This window comes from Eleutherodactylus coqui, chromosome 8 (genome assembly GCF_035609145.1).
Source record: "Eleutherodactylus coqui strain aEleCoq1 chromosome 8, aEleCoq1.hap1, whole genome shotgun sequence".
NCBI classification, from domain to species: Eukaryota; Metazoa; Chordata; class Amphibia; order Anura; family Eleutherodactylidae; genus Eleutherodactylus; species Eleutherodactylus coqui.
The window spans coordinates 206452604-206475765 of record NC_089844.1 but is presented as its reverse complement, the minus strand read 5'-3'; the positions used below and the strand labels follow the sequence as shown (position 1 = coordinate 206475765).

General features: G+C 47.7%; 1 protein-coding gene across 4 annotated transcripts in view; it reads left to right on the top strand.

The window, feature by feature from the left end:
- The window catches only part of MYO1B (myosin IB), a 216795-nt gene extending 194397 nt beyond the window's left edge, over positions 1-22398 (top strand). For all 4 annotated transcript variants that reach the window (XM_066577259.1, XM_066577258.1, XM_066577257.1 and 1 more), the window contains 5 exons: positions 773-879; positions 1273-1405; positions 2833-2985; positions 7774-7901; positions 20054-22398. In XM_066577259.1, coding sequence (XP_066433356.1) covers positions 773-879; positions 1273-1405; positions 2833-2985; positions 7774-7901; positions 20054-20177 — 645 coding nt within the window. In that variant the 3' untranslated portion in view covers positions 20178-22398. The remainder of the gene's footprint in view (positions 1-772; positions 880-1272; positions 1406-2832; positions 2986-7773; positions 7902-20053) is intronic.
- The last annotated feature ends 764 nt before the right edge of the window (positions 22399-23162 follow it).

Genomic DNA, 23162 nt, shown 5'->3' with positions numbered 1-23162 from the left:
CCTAAATGACATGACTGCTGCACAGCGCCCAGGCAGCGGCGATGTAAAATGATCTAATGTAGATGAACATGTGGGCAGCCCATCCACTGGGAAGCGTAGCCGGCTGTGGAGCTGGTGGCCGCTGTGGAAAAGTGCCGGACAACCCATATTCTAAGCAACGGCACTGCCACATTGGGGAAAGGGAGATGGTGCCTATCCTATACATCATAGCCTGTAGAATGTGGCTTCAAGGGGATGTCCAGGTAAACTATTTATGGCCTATCCACAGGATAGGTTGTCAACAGTAGATCTTTTGGGGTCTGTTGCCCAAGACCTCCGCCAATCAGCTGTCCACTGGACTGGTGTGCTTGTGCATGAATGAGAACTTTGCCTGCTATACCAAGCCTGGCCACTGCAGTAAGAATGGAGCTGTCTACTTCCTAACAAAATCAGCTCAGTGTATGAGTGAGCAGCCGGTCCGTCCGGGACGGCAGCGCGGTTTACCAGCATCTTTGGCTAAGCCTTTGTCTCTGTAGAAGTGGCCACCCCCGCACCTACTGTAGAGGGTCTTCGCCACGTTCAACTAGTTCCGGGTCCCGGACTGCTGACTTACCGCCACTTGTTGTTCGGACTCGCTGCTGTGTTTCCTCTTCATGCAGTTTTTTAGGAAGCACATTCACATTCATAGAAGGTCTGCGGTGACTGCATGAAGAACCCGGGACAATGGGGGTCTGGGGGCTGGAGGCGGCTCAGCAGGCTCCGCCCATCATCACACATTTCATTCTGTTTCTAGTGCAAGAAGTACAGGGACCAGTTCACAGAACAAAGGAAGTTCATTTATGAAGAAAAGCTGGAAGCCAGTGAGCTCTTCAAGGAGAGGAAGTCCCTGTACCCGGCCAGGTAAGTCGGCGCGTTACAAACGCAAGGGTTCCCGGATTGTTTCCAAAATCCCGACCTGCAGTGCTTCAGGATGGTTCAGGCTCAGGTAGTTATGTTGGGGACTTATCACGCGGGATGCAATATTCTGCAACAGCTTCGGAGAATAGACTACATCTGCCGTGGGTTTGCTGCCGGCTCTGCTACGTACAACCACCCAACTACTCCCCACCGTCTTCTCTGTCTCACCCCTCAGAGAAGGAAGAAGCTTGCTGGTTCTGCAGCTGGCACCGTTGTCTGGGAGGGCGGGGGTCTGTGTTCACATCTGACAATGGACTACATCTGCTGGGGGTTTGTTGCCGGCTCCCGGCTCTGCTGCATACAACCACCCAACTAATCCCCACCGTCTTGTTTTAGTGTTGGACAGCCGTTCCAAGGGGATTATTTGGAAATCAGCAAAACCCCCAAATATAAGAAGCTGAGTGACGCCATTGAAGATAAAATAATAATTGCGGACATTGTGAGTAAAATCAACCGAGCCAATGGAAAGGTAAGACATGGGGTTAGATTCTAGAACATTCCACCTGGGATCGCGGCGTCACATGCTTGATGATAGAGATATAACACATGACCAGCAGGGCGGCTGCTTCGCTACACGAGGCCGAGGGGCTATGTTTTGTGTCTTGGCTTGTTCCTTACGTTCTCCTTTGACACTGTACTTATTGTATTTCGGACCCCCCCCCAGCATGGCTGATGAAGGGGTCACCCCCAGATGTGTATCTTCTGCCGACCTTTAATGTACTGAACACCATAGAGGTCGGATATGTCATCCTGTTGCCTCACGGCTTGTATGCAGAGTTGCGCCAGCGCACCAGCATGGTTTTCACACCTAGTGGAGGGCAGTGTTCCTGCAAGTCAATACCCGATCTTCCAACAAGCCTTGTAGCAATGACAATTCCCAGTGACCAGGCTTGTTAAAAGGTCAGACATTGACCTGCTGGAACACTGCCTTCCAATAGGCGGCGCTGTAGAGGCATTGTTCCATCTTCCTACTTATGAAGAAGATGACGTGGCTGTGTCCACATTGGACTACCCCGGACTCTGGAGAGATCAGATACAGAGATGTCTCCATCCTGAAAGGGGTCGTGCCAAGATTGAGTTGTATCACTCGCCCATAGGATAACGTCTGCTCGGTGGGAGTTTCACTGTTGAGACCCCCATCAATCCTGAGAGTGGGGGTGCCATGCCCATACGCCTCACCGAAGCCCCCTCTCCTCACAGTGATATGGAGATTGAATGGAGTGGAGGTCGCACATGGGGCTGAGGGGAATGGCTGAGTACAAGCGCCCCTGCTATGTCTGGCAGTGCCATTGAAGATGAATGGACTGGCACTGCCCATATGCAACCACTACTCCAATCCATCTCCACATGACTGCGGGTGGCAGGGCGTGCATTGCGCCAGTCTATAGGGGGGCATGGGATCCCATTCTTGGGGTTGGGGGGTTTCCACTGATTAGACCTTTATACATGGACAGGTGATCAGTCAGTTTTGGGAATACCGCCCTTCTGTAAAGCTTTTGGCGTGTTCTAGTAACGTTCAGTCGTTTTGAGCAGCGACAATCTGGATGCGGAGACCCCACTGCTTGCTGAAATGAAGGGGCAAAAGTGCTGTTGTGTTCGCTCCTCCTCCGCTGACTTCTATGTATCCCCCTGCCATGGCTGAGGAGTAATGCACCCTGCTTGGTGAGCGCTTCTGCCCCGTTGCTTCAGTGATCAGTAGGAGTCTCCACACCCGGACCCCCACTGATCAGACTGACTGTCACTATGGCTGGGCAGAGGCTTTACAAGTGGTAGTCTAACCTCGGTGTAACGCTCCTGCCTTGTGTGGCCACATCTGGATCTCATGCAACAAGTTGGGCATCTTCTCGGTGTCCGTCACGTAACGTTGATCAGCTGAGCATTCCTCTCGCCCCGCAGGGAGCAGCCAGGGTCTTCTTGTTAACGAAGGGTAATGTCATCATTGCGGACCACAAGTCGGGCCAGATCAAGCTGGAAGTCCCTCTGGGAGACGTCACCAAAGTCAGCATGAGTTCCCAAAGTGACGGCTTCTTTGCGCTCCATCTCAAAGAGGTAGATTCGTCTCGCATCATACAATGTGTAGAAGGGATTGTAGAACTTTCTTTTTGTTTTTATGGAGGAAAGGGAGAAAAATACACCTTCTGCCCTTATTGGCCTTTTTTTCTTTACAGCGTTAGTCGTACAGCATAAATGGCGTGATACATTTTTTTCTGTAGGTTCGTATGATTGTGACAATACAAAAACTATACATATACTTGTATCCCTGCAAGTTTACGTCCATTAACCAGAACCCCTTCCCAGCCATGAAGTAAACGTTAGTTCCTGGGGCTGGAAGGGGTTAAATGTCTCTCTGAACTGTGTGGAGCGGTACATGTGGTGCGGACAGTGGGGTTTGTGTTTGGCACAGACCCCATGAAGCCATGGACCCCAGTTGTTAACAAGCCACTGTGTAGGTTTCACATCCAACCTGAGCATAATTCACACCTCGCCCAGGACGAACGCGACTAGAAGGGGAGGTACACAAACGGACACTGAAACAGACTGAACAGTTAATGGGACACCCAACAATGACTGACAAATGCCAAAACACTTACCTCAGGAATAACTAGTAAATACAAGGTTTTAGTTCATACTGTGGCCACAACACTTAAGCTCACAAGCCCGTGACAAGGGTCCTCGTTGTCTCGTGAGTCCCTACTCTAACAAGACAACTCCAACCCTAATAGTCCTGCCTACTAGCGGGGCAATCGTCCAAATAGGACACACGCTGGAACTTAGGGGCCCGGCTCGCCATAGATGGTAAACGGCATACAAGCTGAACAAGACACCAACGGACGAGGGAATCCCACCCAGAACCTCATGCATGCAGCAACACCAAAGCAGAACATGCATGACTGCAAACACTCCCTCCATGCATGTGATTTACCTTCTCATCCCCTCTCAGGAGTGGCGGGGCCGGGCATTTATAGAGAGATTAATTAGGGAATGCAAAAGGGGGAACCAGTCAGGGAAACACAGGAGCACAGATCTAGGGCAAGGTTTAGCATAGGAGCTATCTAGAGCAGTGTTCCCCAACTCCAGTCCTCAGGGACCGCCAACAGATCATGTTTTTAGGATTTCCTCAGCATTGCACAGGTGATGTAATTATTGTCAGTCCTCAGACATTGCCACAGGTGTTCTTACTATATGTAACCACTAGCTGATATACCCAGCTTCGCCCGAGTTAATTTCGTACTGGTGTTTATCTGGTGTTCACACGGAAAATCTTATGAAGCCGTGGTTACTTTAGAGATACCGGAAAAACATATGTTCACCATTTTGCATAGTTCTCTGCGTTACCCAGGAAACACCACGTGGAGGTAACCATGTGACGTTTCCTTTATATAAAATGACATCAGGAAGTGAGAGAATTAGATTTCATACGTAAAATTTGGACGCCAATTCTTTTGCACTTAGAATTGAATAATCGAGTTGGGACCCATTATCTTTTCCTATTTATGACATAATCAATGCTCGTTCCAAATTTCACATTTCTATGACACCGGAAAGTGAGAAAATTAGATTCCGTATGTAAAATTTGGACGCTAATTCTTTTACGCTTAGAATTGAACAATCGAGGTGGGACCCATTAATTTTTCCTATTTATGACATAATCAATGCCCGTGCCAAATTTCATGTTTCTATGACACCAAGAAGTGAGAGAATTAGATTCCGTACGTAAAATTTGGACGCTAATTCTTTTGCGCATAAAATTGAATAATCTAATTGGGACCCATTAGCTTTTCCTATTTATGACATAATCAATGCTCGTGCCAAATTTCACGTTTGTGACACCGGAAAGTGAGAAAATACATTCCGTACGTAAAATTTGGACGCTAATTCTTTTGCACATAGAATTGAATAATCGAGTTGGGACCCATTAACTTTTCCTATTTATGACATAATCAATGCTCGTGCCAAATTTCCTGTTTCTATGACACCGGAAAGTGAGAAAAATACATTCCGTACGTAAAATTTGGACGCTAATTCTTTTGCGCATAGAATTGAATAATCGAGTTGGGACCCGTTAGTTTTTCCTATTTATGACATAATTAATGCTTGTGTCAAATTTCCCATTTCTATGACACCGGAAAGTGAAGAAATTACATTCCGCACGTAAAATTTGGACGCTAATGCTTTTGCGCATAGAGTGGAATAATCGAGGTGGGACCCATTAACTTTTCCTATTTTTGACATAATCAATGCTCGTGCCAAATTTCCCGTTTCTATGGCACCGAAAAGTGAAAAAATAACATTCCGCACGTAAAATTTTGACGCCAATTCTTTTGCGCTAGAATTGAATAATCGAGTTGGGACCCATTAGCTTTTCCTATTTATGACATAATCAATGCTCGTGCCAAATTTCACTTTTCTATGACACCGGAAAGTGAGAAAATTAGATTCCGTACGTAAAATTTGCACGCTAATTCTTTTGCGCATATTATTGAATAATCGAGTTGGGACCCATTAGCTTTTCCTATTTATGACATAATCAATGCTCCTGCCAAGTTTTAAGTTTCTATGACATTGGGAAGTGACAGATTTAGATTATGTACGTAAAATTTCGACGCTAATTCTTTTGCGCTAGAATGGAATAATCGAGTTGGGACCCAATTACTTTTCCTATGTTGGAGATAATCTATGCTTGTGCCAAATTTCATGTTTCTACGACATCAGGAAGTTGGAGAACTTTTGGCGAGTCAGTCAGTGAGTGAGTCAGTGAGGGCTTTCATATATATATATAGATAGATGTCAGGTTGCTGAGGGGGTCCAACATGGCATTAGTTCCTCAATAATTTGGAAATGAAGTCCTAAAATGTGATCTTTGGGACGGCTGCTATGGATGTTGTATGTTGACATACATACACTACCGTTCAAAAGTTTGGGGTCACCCAAACAATTTTGTGTTTTCCATGAAAAGTCCCACTTATTCACCACCATGCGTTGTGAAATGAATAGACAATAGAGCCAAGACATTGACAAGGTTAGAAATAATGATTTGTATCTGAAATAACATTGTTTTTACATCAAACTTTGCTTTCGTCAAAGAATCCTCCTTTTGCAGCAATTCCAGCATTGCACACCTTTGACATTCTAGCTGTTAATTTGTTGAGGTAAGCTTGTGAAATTGCACCCTACGCTTCTAGAAGCATCTCCCACAAGTTGGATTGGTTGGATGGGCACTTCTGGCGTACCATACGGTCAAGCTGCTCCCACAACAGCTCAATGGGGTTCAGATCTGGTGACTGCGCTGGCCACTCCATTACCCATAGAATACCAGCTGCCTGCTTCTGCTGTAAATAGTTCTTGCACAATTTGGAGGTGTGTTTAGGGTCATTGTCCTGTTGTAGGATGAAATTGGTTCCAATCAAGCGCTGTCCACTGGGTATGGCATGGCGTTGCAAAATGGAGTGATAGCCTTCCTTATTCAGAATCCCTTTTACCCTGTACAAATCTCCCACCTTACCAGCACCAAAGCAACCCCAGACCATCACATTACCTCCACCATGCTTAACAGATGGCGTCAGGCATTCTTCCAGCATCTTTTCATTTGTTCTGCGTCTCACAAACGTTCTTCTTTGTGATCCAAACACCTCAAACTTGGATTCATCCGTCCACAACACTTTTTTCCAGTCTTCCTCTGTCCAATGTCTGTGTTCTTTTGCCCATCTTAATCTTTTTCTTTTATTGGCCAGTCTCAGATATGGCTTTTTCTTTGCCACTCTGCCCTGAAGCCCAAAATCCCGCAGCCGCCTCTTCACTGTAGATGTTGACACTGGTGTTTTGCGGGTACTATTTAATGAAGATGCCAGTTGGGTACCTGTGAGGCGTCTGTTTCTCAAACTAGAGACTCTAATGTGCTTATCTTCTTGCTTAGTTGTGCAACGCGGCCTCCCACTTCTTTTTCTACTCTGGTTAGAGCCTGTTTGTGCTGTCCTCTGAAGGGAGTAGTACACACCGTTGTAGGAAATCTTCAATTTCTTAGCAATTTCTCGCATGGAATAGCCTTCATTTCTAAGAACAAGAATAGACTGTCGCGTTTCAGATGAAAGTTCTCTTTTTCTGGCCATTTTGAGCGTTTAATTGACCCCACAAATGTGATGCTCCAGAAACTCAATCTGCTCACAGGAAGGTCAGTTTTGTAGCTTCTGTAACGAGCTAGACTGTTTTCAGATGTGTGAACATGATTGCACAAGGGTTTTCTAATCATCAATTAGCCTTCTGAGCCAATGAGCAAACACATTGTACCATTAGAACACTGCAGTGATAGTTGCTGGAAATGGGCCTCTATTCACCTTTGTAGATATTGCACAAAAAAACAGGCATTTGCAGCTAGAATAGTCATTTACCACATTAGCAATGTATAGAGTGCATTTGTTTAAAGTTAGGACTAGTTTAAAGTTATTTCATTGAAAAGTACAGTGCTTTTCCTTCAAAAATAAGGACATTTCAATGTGACCCCAAACTTTTGAACGGTAGTGTATGTATATGAACTTACTGCAATTAGGTGGTCGGGGGCAGATAGTCCAGAACATTTCTTCCATTAGTGAATGCAAGGCACTCTAATATGGAAAGAGCTGAGACTGTTACTTCTGGTCTAAACCGGGTTAGTGGGTCACATTATGTAACACCAAACGTGGCTTTCTGAAGTTACAGGCAGGCGGGGGGATTCCTGAGGCCGTTGTGTGCCGGCGCGGCAGAAGCTCTCCTCAGGCTTCCAACATTCAGAAAGCTTATGTAATATTGTCCTGAGAGCAACATCTCTGAAGCGCTAACTGTTTTCCATCTTTCTATGCCAAGGGTTCTGCAGCAGCTTCCAAGGGGGATTTCCTCTTCAGCAACGATCATCTCATAGAGATGGCTACCAAACTGTATCGGACCACGCTGATGCAGACGAAGCAAAAGATCATCATAGAGATTGCCGATGAGTAAGTGTATGCATGGCTTTAGTTTATCAGAGACTGACGGGACGCGTCTGCAGGAAACGACCGTAAACTCAGAGAACCATCACATTCAGGGGTGTAAAGCTTCATTGGTTCATCTGATCTTCATTGAAATCTTGGCATAAGGGCGCCTGTAAGTCTGATTGAGCAATCCCTGGAAGATTAGAGGAAAGTCATGTCAGATCAATTACACCTCTGTCTATAGTATAAAGGCCCCTTTAGACGCAACGAGTATCGCCCAAAAGCGAATAATCACTGAGTGTAAATCTGCCCATCTGTCAGTTTTCTGCCGAACGATGAGTTTCAGTTCTGCTTGAAAACCGTCAAGGCAGAACAGCTGATAAGCAGGACCGTACGCTGTGCTCTGCCCGGGGACCTCTGATAACAGCTGATAAGCAAGACCCTATGAAGTGCTGAGAACAGATGATTACATTGTCTCAGCTGTCAGTCCCACAACAGATCAAAGGGAATGTGATCAGTGAACAGCGGCTTGTCTGTCCCCTGAAAACAGCTCCCAGCAGCTCACACGCTACTAATTGGTACTAATAGGCATATGTGCCAAGTAGTAGTTTATGCAAAACAATTGCTCAAAAGCCATCTTTGTGGTGTAAAAGCACACAGGGCACCTAATGTGGGTCTGGTGAGGGGATATCACCAGGTGTAGAGCTGACAATGGAGTCTGGTGGGGGGAATGTCACCAGGTGTGGAGCTGACAACGGGGTCCGGTGTAGAGCTGACAGCAGGGTTTGGTTGGGGGATGTCACCAGGTGTAGAGCTGACAACTGTGTCCAGTTAGGGGATTTCACCAGGTGTAGAGCTGACAACGAACTCTGGTGGGAGGGATGTCACTAGGTGTAGAGCTGACAATGGGGTTTGGCGGGGGAAGGGAGTCACGATGTGTAGAGTTGACAATGGGGTCCGGTGATAGGATGTCACGAGGTGTAGAGTTGACAATGGGGTCCGGTGATAGGATATCACGAGGTGTAGTCCTGACAATGGGGTCTGGCGGGGAGTGGGTCAACAGGTGTAGGGCTGACAATGGGGTCTGGTGGGAGGATGTCACCTGGTGTAGAGCTGACAATGGGGTCCGGTGATAGGATGTCACCAGGTGTAAAACTGACAACAGGATCTGGTGGGGGGATGTCATCAGGTGTAGAGCTGACAATGGGGTTTGGCGGGGGAAGGGGCTCACCAGGTATAGAGTGGACAACAGGGTTTGGTGAAGGGATGTCACTAGGTTTATAGCTGACAACGGGGTCCAGTTGGGAGGGATGTCACCAGGTGTAGAGCTGACAACGAAGTCTGGTGAGAGGGATGTCACCAGGTATAGAACTGCTGATGGGGTTTGGTGGTGGGATATCACCAGGTGTAGAGCTGACGACTGGGTCTGGTGGGGGGATGTCACCAGGTGTAGAGCTGACAACATGGTCTGGTGCCTTGATGTCACCAGGTGTAGAGCTGACAACAGGGTCTGGTGGGGGATGTCACCAGGTGTAGAGCTGACAACGGGGTCTGGTGGTGGAAATGGTTCACCAGGTATAGAGCTGACAATGGGTTCTGGTGGGAGAATGTCACCAGGTGTAGAGCTGACAATGGGGTCCAGTTGTAGGATGTCACTAGGTGTAGAGCTGACAACGAGGTCTCGTGTGGGGGATGTTACCAGGTGTAGAGCTGATAACTGGGTCTGGTGGTGGGATGTCACCAGGTGTAGAGCTGACAATGGGGTCTGGTAATAGGATGTCACTAGGTGTAGAGCTGACAACGAGGTCTCTTGGGGGGGATGTTACCAGGTGTAGAGCTGACAACAGGGTCTGGTGGTGGGATGTCACCAGGTGTAGAGCTGACAATGGGGTTCAGTTGTAGGATGTCACTAGGTGTAGAGCTGACAACGAGGTCTCGTGTGGGGGATGTTACCAGGTGTAGAGCTGACAACTGGGTCTGGTGGGGGGATGTCACCAGGTGTAGAGCTGACAATGGGGTCTGGTGGTGGGATGTCACCAGGTGTAGGGCTGACAATGGGGTCTGGTGGGAGAATGTCACCAGGTGTAGAGCTGACAATGGGGTTTGGTAATAGGATGTCACTAGGTGTAGAGCTGATAATGGGTTCTGGTGGGAGAATGTCACCAGGTGTAGAGCTGACAATGGGGTCTGGTGGGAGAATGTCACCAGGTGTAGAGCTGACAATAGGGTCCTGTTGTAGGATGTCACTAGGTGTAGAGCTGACAACGAGGTCTCGTGTGGGGGATGTTACCAGGTGTAGAGCTGACAACTGGGTCTGGTGGTGGGATGTCACCAGGTGTAGAGCTGACAATGGGGTCTGGTAATAGGATGTCACTAGGTGTAGAGCTGACAACGAGGTCTCTTGGGGGGGATGTTACCAGGTGTAGAGCTGACAACAGGGTCTGGTGGTGGGATGTCACCAGGTGTAGAGCTGAGAACGAGGTCTCGGGGGGGGGGGGGGGATGTTACCAGCTGTAGAGCTGACAACAGGGTATGTCACCTACATCCCCGCTGCCATGCCACTATAGGTATGCACTACCGGCTCTCCGCTGTTGCTGATTCTTCCCTAGGGCACTGTACATGTACTGTACTGGCTCCTGGCCTCTTTCCCGCCCTCCACAGGCTCCCCGCTGCAGCTTCTTCTTCCCCGCTGGCAGTAACGTCTGACTTGCTGTCCTTGTAAGTGGGGCACTGTCGGCGTTGTGCATCTTCATGCAAGGCAGCACACACAGCAGGCGGTCGCCAGATCTGTGCGCTGCTACATACCGTGTGGCTCCTCAAGCTGTGTGGCAGAAGCCACTGGAGACACATGTCAGCACTGTTGGTGGGCTGCGCAGACCGCACAGAGCCACTGCATCGCTCCGGACAGTATTGGCAGCGCTGGCTGCTTGTATGGCTATTATTGTATCTTGACACGCACCTTCCAGGACCTTGCAGAATGCAGCCAATCCAGAGCTAGGGCTGTGACAGGGGCGTTCCTGCATGGAACCCCGGACAAGATACAACAATACGTTTTTTCTCTTTACATTTAGGCTGGCTTCACTTGCGTGTATTCGCGCACGCTCTGATTTCAATGGGTTCATTCACATATCTGAATTCATACACGTGAATTTAAACAACAATAGAACAGGTTATTTTCTGTGTATTTGCTCACCAAAGGTCCTAATAGAAGTCAATGGAGCGTGCGCAACTGTGCGCACAATAGGCAAGGAGGTGAATGCGCAATTGTGCAGGAAAAAGAAGACATCTGGACCTCATTGGCCGTTTCTGTCGGTGTGTATTGGTTTGCCACACGCAAGTGAACATGTAGTCAAAGCGTACAGTAAAATACGCCGATGCATGCGCCAAAAAGCATTGTTCGCTACGCCCATGTGAATCTGGCCTTATTTACATTTTGCCCAGCATCCTGTATCCTGGAGGATCAGCTCAGTAAGCTGTCTGTCCGGCCGGTGAGGCCGCCCCCAACAGCACATGGTAAGGGCATAAAATATACAGGACACAGCAAACCTGCACTTACATGTTACATCCCCATAGCCTGCACTGTGCGTATTATGTGTGTAATATAAACCAAAGTAGGACATGTTGCGGTATTTTTCACCTGTGTATTACATGCATGAAAAAAAGCGCAGGTATGAGTGTCCCAATAGAGATGAAGGACCACGTATTACACGCATGAAACATGCTCCACATCTAGTGTTGAGTACCTGATCCAGTGCAGCACATGTCCTGTTGGGGGGCTTCATATTGGGGAAACAGGACAACATGTGAGAGCCAGGATGAGGCCTCATCGCCATTCAAGTAGAGGGAAAGACTGAACTACATTGTTGTGATCAGGGACACAGAGCAGATGACTTATTATACTGAAAGGCAACTTCAAGTCGCAGCGTCACAGAAGGATTTGGGAGTCCAAATGTATGGCCATGTGTGACACCCTCAAGAATGGAATGAACCGCCTTGTGCAGCGCTCAGCGCCCCGTTTTAAACGCTGCCCTAAACGCCCGAACACCGCAATTTCCAAAAACTGTCTGCTCCATTTTATTGCGCTTTAGCACTTTATGACGTCATCACCCATTGTCATGATGGGATGCGTTAAAAATGCTGTTGAGCGATATAGAATGTGTTCAAAAACACCGAAAAAAGTAGTGGGCCGCAGTACGACCACAGAAATGGTCATCAGGCATCCGGGGTGGCGGAGAAGGAAAGTCATGAATTGCTTCAATCAGTAATAATGGTAGTGATGCAGTCTTGTATCTGCTCCGTGACGGGCTGCGGTCTAGAAAGAAGAACAACTGATGCAGTTCAGTAACTTTGGCTTTTCACGTCGGCTGACAAATATTACAGCGAGCCTCTGTAGACAATTAGAGAATTCTTGTTCTCAGGCAGCAGATTGTTCTTATTTTCTGTGATCCAATGAAATCTAATGATCGACCTAAGGATCATTTCAATAGGGTTCAGGGGGCAACAAACTGGGGCAGATTTACTAATACTGTCTAATGACTGACAATTAGTTATATATATATATATGCATATGCATATGCAGCCACGCCCCATTTCCCCATGACGCAATGCCCTTTTATCCCATGAAGCCATGCCCCCCTTTTCCCATAAAGCCATGCCCCCTTTCCCCATGTAGCCATGCCCCTTTTTCCCGTGAAGCCATGCCCCTTTTTCCCGTGAAGCCATGTCCCTCTTTTCTTTTCCCATGCAGCCATACCCCCCTTTTTCCAATGAAGCAATGCCCCTTTTCCCCATGAAGCCATAACCCTCATTTCCAATGAAGCTATGCCCCCTTTTCCAATGAAGCTATGCCCCTTTTCCCCATGAAGCCATGCCCCCCTTTTTACCATAAAGCTATGCCCCCCTTTTCCAATGAAGCCATGCCCTTTTTCCCCATGAAGCCATGCCCTTTTTCCCCATGAAGCCATGCTCCCCTTTCCCCATGAAGCCATGCTCCCCTTTCCCCATGAAGCAATGCCCCACTTTTCCCACAAAGCTATGCCCCCCTTTTTCCCATGAAGCCATGCCCCTGTGTTTCATGAACCGACACCTCCCATTCCCCATGAACCCATGCGCTTTTCCTCATGAAGCCATGCCCCTCTTTCCCTCATGAAGCCATGCCCCTCTTTCCCTAATGAAGCTATGCCCCTGTTTCCACATAAAGCCACGCCCCTCTTTTCCCATAAAGCTATGCCCCCCTTTTTCCCATGAAGCCATGCCCATGTGTTTCCATGAACCGACGCCTACCATTCCCCATGAACTCATGCACTTTTTCCCATGAAGCTTTTCCTCATGAAGCCACGCCCCTCTTTCCCTATGAAGCCTTGTCCCTCTTTCCCCATGAAGCCATGCCCCCCTTTTCCTATAAAGCCATGCCCTCCTTTTCCCCATGAAGCCACGCCCCCTTTTCCCCATGAAGCCATGCCGCCCTTTTCCCATGAAGCCATGCCCCCCTTTCCCCATGATGCCATGCCCCCCTTTTCCCATGATGCCATGCCCCCCTTTTCCCATGATGCCATGCCCCCCTTTTCCCATGATGCCATGCCCCCCTTTTCCCATGAAGCCATGCCCCCCTTTCCCCATAAAGCCATGCCCCCCTTTTCCCATAAAGCCATGCCCTCCTTTTCCCATGAAGCCATGCCCCCCTTTTCCAATGAAGCCATGCCCCTTTTCCCCATGAAGCCATGCCCCCTTTTCCCCATGAAGCCATGCCCCCCTTTCCAATGAAGCCATGCCCCCCTTTCCAATGAAGCCATGCCCCCCTTTCCAATGAAGCCATGCCCCCCTTTTCCCATGAAGCCATGCCCCTCTTTTCCCATGAAGCCATGCCCCTCTTTTCCCATGAAGCCATGCCCCTCTTTTCCCGTGAAGCCATGCCCCTCTTTTCCCGTGAAGCCATGCCCCCCTTTTCCCGTGAAGCTTTGCCCTCCATTTCCCATGAAGCCATGCCCTCCTTTTCCCATGAAGCCATGCCCCCCTTTTCCCGTGAAGCCATGCCCCTCTTTTCCCGTGAAGCCATGCCCCCCTTTTCCCGTGAAGCCATGCCCCCCTTTTCCCGTGAAGCTTTGCCCTCCATTTCCCATGAAGCCATGCCCTCCTTTTCCCATGAAGCCATGCCCCCCTTTTCCCATGAAGCCATGCCCCCCTTTTCCCATGAAGCCATGCCCCCCTTTTCCCATGAAGCCATGCCCCCCTTTTCCCATAAAGCCATGCCCCCCTTTTCCCGTGAAGCCATGCCCCCCTTTTCCCGTGAAGCCATGCCCTCCTTTTCCCATAAAGCCACGCCCCCCTTTTCCCATGAAGCCATGCCCTCCTTTTCCCATGAAGCCATGCCCCCCTTTTACAATGAAGTCACGCCCTCCTTTTCCAATGAAGCCACGCCCCCTTTTCCCATCAAGCCACGCCCCCCTTTTCCCATCAAGCCATGCCCCCCTTTCCCTCTTATTCAGATGTCCGTATATCAGCCAGGTTTTCACGCCCGGCCGATATACGGCCGTCTGAATAAGCCCTTGAGGACGCAGCCATTTGTTGTCATTTTTGTTTGCCCCCCTCACTTTCTCTCCAATCTCCTATATTTCCCCCTGACGTGTCTGAGGTTCTCCCTTTGTGTATAAGTTCTACGGTTACACTGATCCCAGATTTCTATATATTTCTTGTTCTAGTTCATGTATTTAGCTTCTCTCCATCTTCGGCCCTCCGTGCCTTCATTGCTGCTGTGTGAGGGTTCGTAGTTTGTAGGCCAGCCTGGGGTTTCTGTTGGTACCTCTTTTGGTTCCATCACACTTTTTGATTGTTTCTTTGTTGTTCTGGCATTGTGTATGTTTTGTGTAACCGCATTCACCACGCCCGATTAGTAATGCAATATTTGAATAGATCAGACTGTTACATGCAATGCCAAATATGTTTTGTTTTTTGTCGTTTTGTTTATTTTTTATTAGAAATACAAGAAAAAGGGTTTTTAAACTTAAAATGTTTTATATTTTGTAATTATTCGAAAAAAACTTTTTCATTTTCTACTAATTTTCTTGTACTTGTGATCATCTGATCGCTTACACCATAGACTGCAATACTTCAATATTGCAGCATATTGTATTTCTGCAGATATCCTATTAAGCTGTATCACAAGCACATCTTAATACCGTATATACCGGCGTATAAGACGACCCCCAACTTTTGCAGTTAAAATCTAGAGTTTGAGATATACTCGCCGTATAAGACTACCCCTCTTTCCAGGCGCACCAAAAAACATCAAATTTGATTTCAATGTGGTAATTTTAATTCAAATGCTTATGACATGCAGGTACTTAGCAGGAAAACTGTCACTTATAAACATAAGGCTGTTTGTCATCAAACATGTACGGTAAACATAAAACAGTGCAAGTGGATTAACGTAAACTTTTCATAAATCACTCTAAAGCTGAAAGGAAGGATAGGACAGTAAACCCATGGGAGCCGCCATGCTGTTTGTTTTCTAACCTGTCAACCAAACTGGAACTGATGATAACAAAGAAATATAAAGTGCCTGGCAACGCCCACCATAACTGCAAGGTATGGTATTTTTGCAGGTTTTGCTGCCGTGAGTTTCCCTTTAAAACCTTTCAAAATCCTCCTGTTCGTCATCTGATACCATAAGTACATCAATGACATCTTGTGATACATTTGTGAGGCAGTCGTCGTATGGATCGAATTCCGTATCAGATGGTGTGGTCTCAGCTTCGGCTTCCTCTTCATCTTGCCACAAGTAGTCGTCCTCCATACCATCTAATGAATTTGATATGCCACACTTCTTGAAAGACATGATTACTGATTCTGCATCAATATCATTCCAGGCTTTTATGACAAACTCGCACAAAACATCCAACTGTGGCGCACGCATGTTTCCTCCTTTTGTGAATGATTTTTCGCCGCTAACCATCCATTCATTCCACTGTTCTCGAATGCGATCTTTAAATGGCTTGTTTAGGCACACATCCAGTGGCTGTACCAATGATGTCAATCCTGCAGGAATAACTGCCATATCTGTGTTTAGTCTTGCAAGCCTTTGCTTGGTGCTGGGAGTTAAATGAGCCCTGAACATATCCCACACCAGTAGACTACGTTTTTGAATAAGTCCACCTGGTCGCCTGCTCCATACGTTATCAAGCCATAGCTGTACCCCTTCTTCATCCATCCAGCCTTTTTCATGCACATGTACAAAACAACCAACAGGGAACTTGAGTTTTGGCATTGTTTTTCTTTTAAAAATAATCATTGGTCTCAGTTTGGCGCCATCAGCTGTGCATCCTAGTACCACTGTAAAACTGGACTTCTCATGGCCTGTTGTTTTAATTAAAATTGTTTTTTCACCTTTTTGATGGACAGTTGTATTTCCAACCATATCAAAATTCATTGGAGTTTCATCCATATTTCCAATATTACTTAACGCATAGTCATGTTTAATGCGCTGCTTTATTACGTATTGATGGAAACTATTTACTTTGCTATCAAGCTCTGGCGGTAATTTTTGCGCAATTTTTGTCTTTTGCCTCAGTACCAGATTATGCCTTCCCATGAATCTAGTACACCAGGATGCAGTGGCCTTAAATCTGTTGCTGTGATCTGGGTTAGATTTGGCCCACTGAAGTGCAAACAAACGTATTTTATTTCGGGTCACTACAAAACCGCTTTGGCGATGCTCATTCACCATGTCTTCTACATGGTTTTCAAGTTCTGGCCAATGTGGGGTGCCTCTTCTTAATGCACACTTACCCCTTGGCATACTCATTAATGCTTTTTCATTTGCTTTCCAGTCCCGAACCATCTTCTCTGTTACTCCATATTGTCTGGCAGCAGCGCAGTTATTATGTTCCATGGCAAACTTTACAACTTTAAGTTTGAAACTGGCTTCATACTTCTTTCTTCTTGCTGGTGGAGCTGGAGCCATGACAGGGTTTTGACTGTTGGACATGTGTACCGTATACTGTACTGTATGTATGTACTGGATAATGGTGCTATGCTGAATAAACAGGTAGAGATAGTGGTGCTGTATGTGGTATACAACAACCAGCCAATCACAGCAAGCGATGTACGTTACCTTACCGGCGATTGGCTGGTTGTTGTATACAAAGCCTGCTTGGATTGCTCAGCTCCCTGCCTGCCCAGCCCTCCCTGTCTCTAAGACTATTGCCATATTGCTATGCATCTAAATACATTATGGGTCCAAATACGGTACCTTATAGCGCCGCGGGTCACCAGGAGCACCATGGGTCCCTCCGCATATTACCGGTAGCAGTTTCTGCTTAGGTTAAGCAGCGCTGCTGATTAGAGCCACCTGATTGGCTCTTCGGCACCACGTGACTGCACAGTGTGCACCAATCAGGTGGCTCTAATCAGCAGCGCTGCTTAACCTAAGCAGAAACTGCTGCCGGTAATATGCGGTCCCTCCACTCCGGTCACCCAGCAACCTCCGATAGCGTCCCGCCCGTCCCGCCCATCGGAAGTTCCACAAAGACCCCGGGGAGACTTACCATTAGTCCGCATCGCCTGCGCTTCCTTGCCGCGATGTTTTCGCTCTCAGCGGGGCCCCACAGAGCGGAGAGTCCAGCTGTCAAGCGCTGAGACTACAGACGAGGGGCGGGGATGAGGAGGCTGCCGGCGCACAAGAGTCAGCAGAAGTCCTCCGCGGCAACATCAGGGGGGGCTGACTGTCATTCTCGTGCCCGAGCCGGCTCTGTACAGCATGGTAAGTTCTGCCGTACGCCGACCGCTGATTCTACTGCAGCTTTTAGTGCAGGAAGTTTTAGTACTCGCTGTATAAGACGACCCCCGGCTTTTGCAAAGATTTTGCTGGGCTCAAAAGTCGTCTTATACGGCGGTATATACGGTAGGTAGAAATACTTGGCCGCCTGGAGGCTTACTGCGTGTGGGGTGCTAAGCACATGTAAATCAGCACCGGTACATTATAGTGCCACTGCTAGAATTTACATTGACGTCTAAATGGTTAACAGCCACGATTTGCCTTCACTCCGATCACGGCTCTTGTGGCCAAAGCTCGCTGTGCACGGAGTGAGCTCGGCTCCCAAGCCTGCTCCATACAAACGCTGTGCTCATCCAATAGACTTGTGCATCAGATGTCACTAAGGAGTCAAAAACATTTTTGTATGTTTCCAGAGGTGCCGTTCCTGATATAATAAACTGATAGTATTTCCTGTACTGAGCACTTACTATAATAAAAAGGTTAAGTTAAGCAGGGGACATCTAAAATGACCAACCCATCTTAAAGGGATTCTGTCATCAGCGTGGTTGAGTCTAAGCAGTCACCATAGAGATCTTAGCCACATTACAGAACCTAAACTTAGCTTAAGGCCCATTTACACGCAAAGATAATCTTTCAAAAGACTCAAAGTTTTAGCGATCATTTTGCATAAAGTACTAGTGGGTATTATTGCCCATTAGTACTTTATGCAAAATGATCTTTAAAACTTTATCAGCTTCATTTGCATGCAAATGAGCCTCTGGGAGCTGCTTGCAGAGCACAGTAGATGGTCTGAGCTCTGCAATTGGCTCCATTGTTTAGCCATGGGCTGCAGAGAGAATACAATGTAATGTCCTGCTCCCGTGGAGATAACAGCCTGAGGTCTGAACAATGGTTTTTAAGCTCATCTAAAAATCATTGTTCAAATGAAAAGTGCACGACGGCAGCATTTACACACGATTATCGCTCATATGCCATCGGTTTAAGGAATTTTAAGCGGTAATTGTTGCGTGTAAATTGGCCTTTAGTGAACACAAGATTTATCATTATTGTAACATATTGTTGTGCCTTGTATGCAAATTGGCCCACCATGAGTCACGGAGGCGGGCTACCTGAGCCCCAAGTCTCAGCATTCAGCCTACTTTCATGCTACCTCCCCTTGCAGCTGATGTCAGAACAAGAAGGGGTGAAATCCATTTTTTTTGCTGTCCGACCCTCCACCCCAGCCGGAAATGGAAAAGTGCCTCCACCTTGCATGTGTCTACTCCTGGCTGGGGTGAAGGGCCACACTGTGCAGGATTTCACAGCTTCTGGCACTGACATTAACTACAAAGGGAGGTGGCTGAGCATCAGAGGGGCGTCAGAAGAGGTGGGACACTGTGAATTGGTGGAACAAGGAACAACGATGGGTTTTTACAATAACTGCAACACCCCTGAGGGGTACCCCAGACACTGGAAAGACGTGGGGAGCTGGGAGGGGTAAGTGTTGGCTTGTCATGGCGGCTCTTTTCCCAGAGGGATGACACATAGCCAAGGCCAGGGCAGGATTGCAGGCCACAGTTGACACCCCTAGAATAGGGAATGCCAATAAACAGGATGATGGGGGTTGTAGTTGTCACAGGTGACGCCACCGTTCTCACACACTAATATATCAGACGTCGCAGAATAAACACAGACACTGGTTTATAGTACCTCGGGTCCCCAGGAACGGTTAGGGCCCAGTATGAACTTGACTTGAAATAACTTTGACAAAACAATTATTCCACAGCAAGTCAGGTACAGACTTCACAGTGCAGGAAGGAAGTTCCGAGAGGATACACAGGATGAAAGCGGTCCTACAGTCCACGTTATCTGTACGGCACCACTCCTGGACTGGTTGCACACAACAGGAGGAAGGGGTAGGGGTCACTCCACAGACACACTGGTAGTATTATTTACTTTTAGGATTTGCACCCCACACTGGAGATGCATGGGTGTGACTTAGGAGAGTACCTCTACACGGTAACCCTGACCCTGGCTTTGAAGTAATACCTCTGCACTGGGATCTTTTCAGGCTTTCTTAGGCTTGGGGCTCGCTCCACTCACATTTAAAATACAGCCGCTACGGGAAATCTCTCTTTCTCCTCCATCTTCACTGCAAGGAAGCTGAAGGTGCTTCCACGTGGCTCTGTGTTGGCACCCTCTCCGATAGCAAACAAGATGGAACTCCCAGTGAAGATGGACTCCTTTCCTGCCCTCAATCACTCCTATTTCTACCTTCACTTGTATCTGTCATGTAATGTGGTATATCTACATGCAGGCAATGGTTTTACTACTGTTAACCTCTCCAGCACCGCAGCTGTGCAGCACACTCACTGGAAGCTCCCATCCGAGTCGTCACTTATACAAGTCTTTGTCTGCTTTCTAGGTTCTTAGTGCAGTTCAAGCAGGACAAAGTCTGTGTGAAGTTCATCCAAGGGACCCAGAAGAACGGCAACATCCCCACCTGCAAACGGAAAAACAATCGCCTTCTGGAAGTGGCTGTACCATAAGGGCGCCATCGTTACTATGTGGACATTCTCAGTTGTAACTGTGCAATTTTTAGAAGGGGGAGGGGTTGAGCGGTGTTTTTATATTTTGGATTGTGCCGAGAGCTTGATGACGACGTGCCTTCAGTCTAGAAGACCCAATCGCTTTAAGCCTTTACGTACTTCACTGTTTGTCTGCAGATGGTTTATCTCCTCCAGTTGATCGAAGCCGGAGTGTTTCCTACCTGCGGCCGACGTCGCCCGCCATCTCTCTAGCTGAGCCTTTATGCTCTACTGCAGTCCAGGATTATAGGCTGCAGCAGCGGCCGCACCGTGCCCACATACTGTAGATATTGCCCCCACGGTTTGCTGGTCATATATTAGTCACCATGTCGGACATGTTCTTCTGCAGACCAAGTGCTGCATAAAATCATGCAGCCAATTAACCCTTTGTTTGAATGCCCCACCCACAGCATGTGGGCGTGGTTTCATCCACATGTGGCATTCCGTAATGTAAGTCCCCGTTTCTGTCATTCCTTCCCGTTCTCAGCAGGATGTAATGGTCATGGAGGACACACATTTACAAGCAGCCATCATGTGCCACATATTTGCTCATTATTATTTAGCCAGTTTTATGAATATTCTAGACTTCTTGTATCAAACTCCACGGAGGCCTCATCTTAAAGTGCAAGTATCCAAAAAGTATACGCGTGATTAGATAGGATTATTTTTTTCGTGTTTTCACCAAGCCAAAAATTATTTTTAGTGGAACCAACAAAAATAAGTGTGAATGAAGACAAGCTGATAGCGTTGTGCCTCGTGGCGGACTGTATGCTGTACTAGATTACGAGATTTGGCCGGTGGGTTTCTTTAAAGGGCTAATCAGGGATTTTAAAATCGATGGCCTATCTTCAGAATAGTGCAATAATAATGGATCGGTGGAGGTCCAACTCTTGGTAACCTCGGCCTTCGGCTGATTGAAAGCGCCGTGGTGATCATATGAGCGCTGCAGCCTCTTGGCTGTTTACATCTGTCTGGTAGATGCTTTTACTGCTGTACTTTTACTAGTGGCTGTTCTGAGTATTGCATCATGGTCTCCATGAACAGGCTGCAGTGTTCGCACAAGGGCCGCAGCCCCTTCAATTAGCTGATCATGGGGGCCCCGAGAGTTAGATACCTACTGATCAATATTAGTGGCCTATCCGATTTTACAAACTTGGATAACCCTTTTGGTAAGTGCCATTTTCAGAGTCTCCTCCTTTGTGACAAAATGTAATTCCTGTAAATACTGGTGAGTACGAGGGGGATGGAGAACCTGGAAGTGTCGTGATTAATGGGAACCAACCTCACTATATAGAAATACAGCACCAGAATAAAGCTCATGAAATACAGACACAAGCCCAGTCTGTAAGGATAGCACCAGAACGAGGTTCAAAACAGCAAGATGGCCCCAGAACCAAGATCCTAACATAAATACAGCACCAGAACCAAACTCATGACACAGTATGAATCCACTTCCATACATAAATGCAGCACCAGAACAAAGCTCATAGCATGAAGACAGCCCGAACCAGCCTCACTATATGAGTACAGCTGCAGAACTAAGCCCTGGGCTGACAGCGATGCCTCAGAACTAAGCCCTGGGAGAGGAGGGTCATTCATGTAGCTCACACCGAGGAATATCATCATCTGGCCAGGTGGAGATCGAGTGCAGCCTACATCTGCTGGGTGCCCCCTAGTGGCCGGTGCCCTGTGGGTCCGCATGGGTCACACATAGTTAAGGCCATACTGTGTGGTCAGAGGGTCCCCCAAGAACCATGACCTCATGTAGCGGTTGTGTGCCCTGCGATGAGTCGCTACACAAGGCACTGCACTGACGAGCCACGACTAAAGCTACAGGCAGCTGTTCCTGGAACCTGATGATTGGGGAGGTCGGCCACAATGTCATCTGCAAGGTGATCAATTAGCTTAAAAATAATCTGCTGAGGTTTTGGATATTCAATGATTCCAACTGAGTTCTGGTGCTTCCTTCAGTGATGGGTCATCCACGTGTCAGCCCACGGCACCATCACATACGTGACGTCTGCCTGCAGTATTCCTGCTATTTGGGTATGAAGTCAGAGGATTATCTCTGTGGATTGTGAAGAATCCTATTCAATGTGCAATAACCCTTCACTTCGGTATTTAGGTTTCACAATAGGATGTAATGAAATACCTGTAATACACCGCAACGCCAGATGCCTAATTGGTGTGATTGTGTAATCGATGTCCTGCAGGAGACCAAATCTGCTGTTCTTTTTATAATTATTATCGTGTCTCATTTCACCTGTTTTTCAGCCGCTATGTTTTCCTAAATCCCGCCTGTCACCTAATCGTAGTGCTGCCAGCAGATGACGGCGGCATGCCTGCAGTTCTGGAGAGTCCATAGATGCCTTCACCAGTTTCCAGTGGATTACCATTCCCGAGAAATCCCCCCCTGAATAGTGTCATGTGCCGTATGCCATTACCCCGAACCGTGCGATGGGCGCCCACCTCTGTCTGCAGTCCGGGCTCACTCCTGTCCCATCGCCTGAAATACCGCCCCTTACTGTCCTTAGTGATGTCTCCAGCTCCGCCCACTGGGCATGTCACGCTTTCCACTGCAATGTGTACGCCGCTCAGGTGCACGCGTGGGGACCGCTTCTTGGCCAGTGGAACGCGTGACACACCCAGTGGCGGATGGAGTGAGCCTGGACTGCAGACAGAGGTGGGCGCCCATCGGACGGTTCAGGGTAATGGCATACGGCACATGACACTGCAGGAGGGATCTCTCAGGAATGGTAACCCACTGGAAACTGATCGATCCATCCTGACAGCAAACATGGAGCCGTGTCTTCTGCCCCGATCACGGCGATCAGTTGACAGGCGTCCTTTCTATAGTGATGCCCCTCCTCCAGATTATAGCGCCGCCTTAATCTTTTATTAACTGGCGTTATGACATGAAACGCTTCAGTCTGCCGCTTTTTTCTG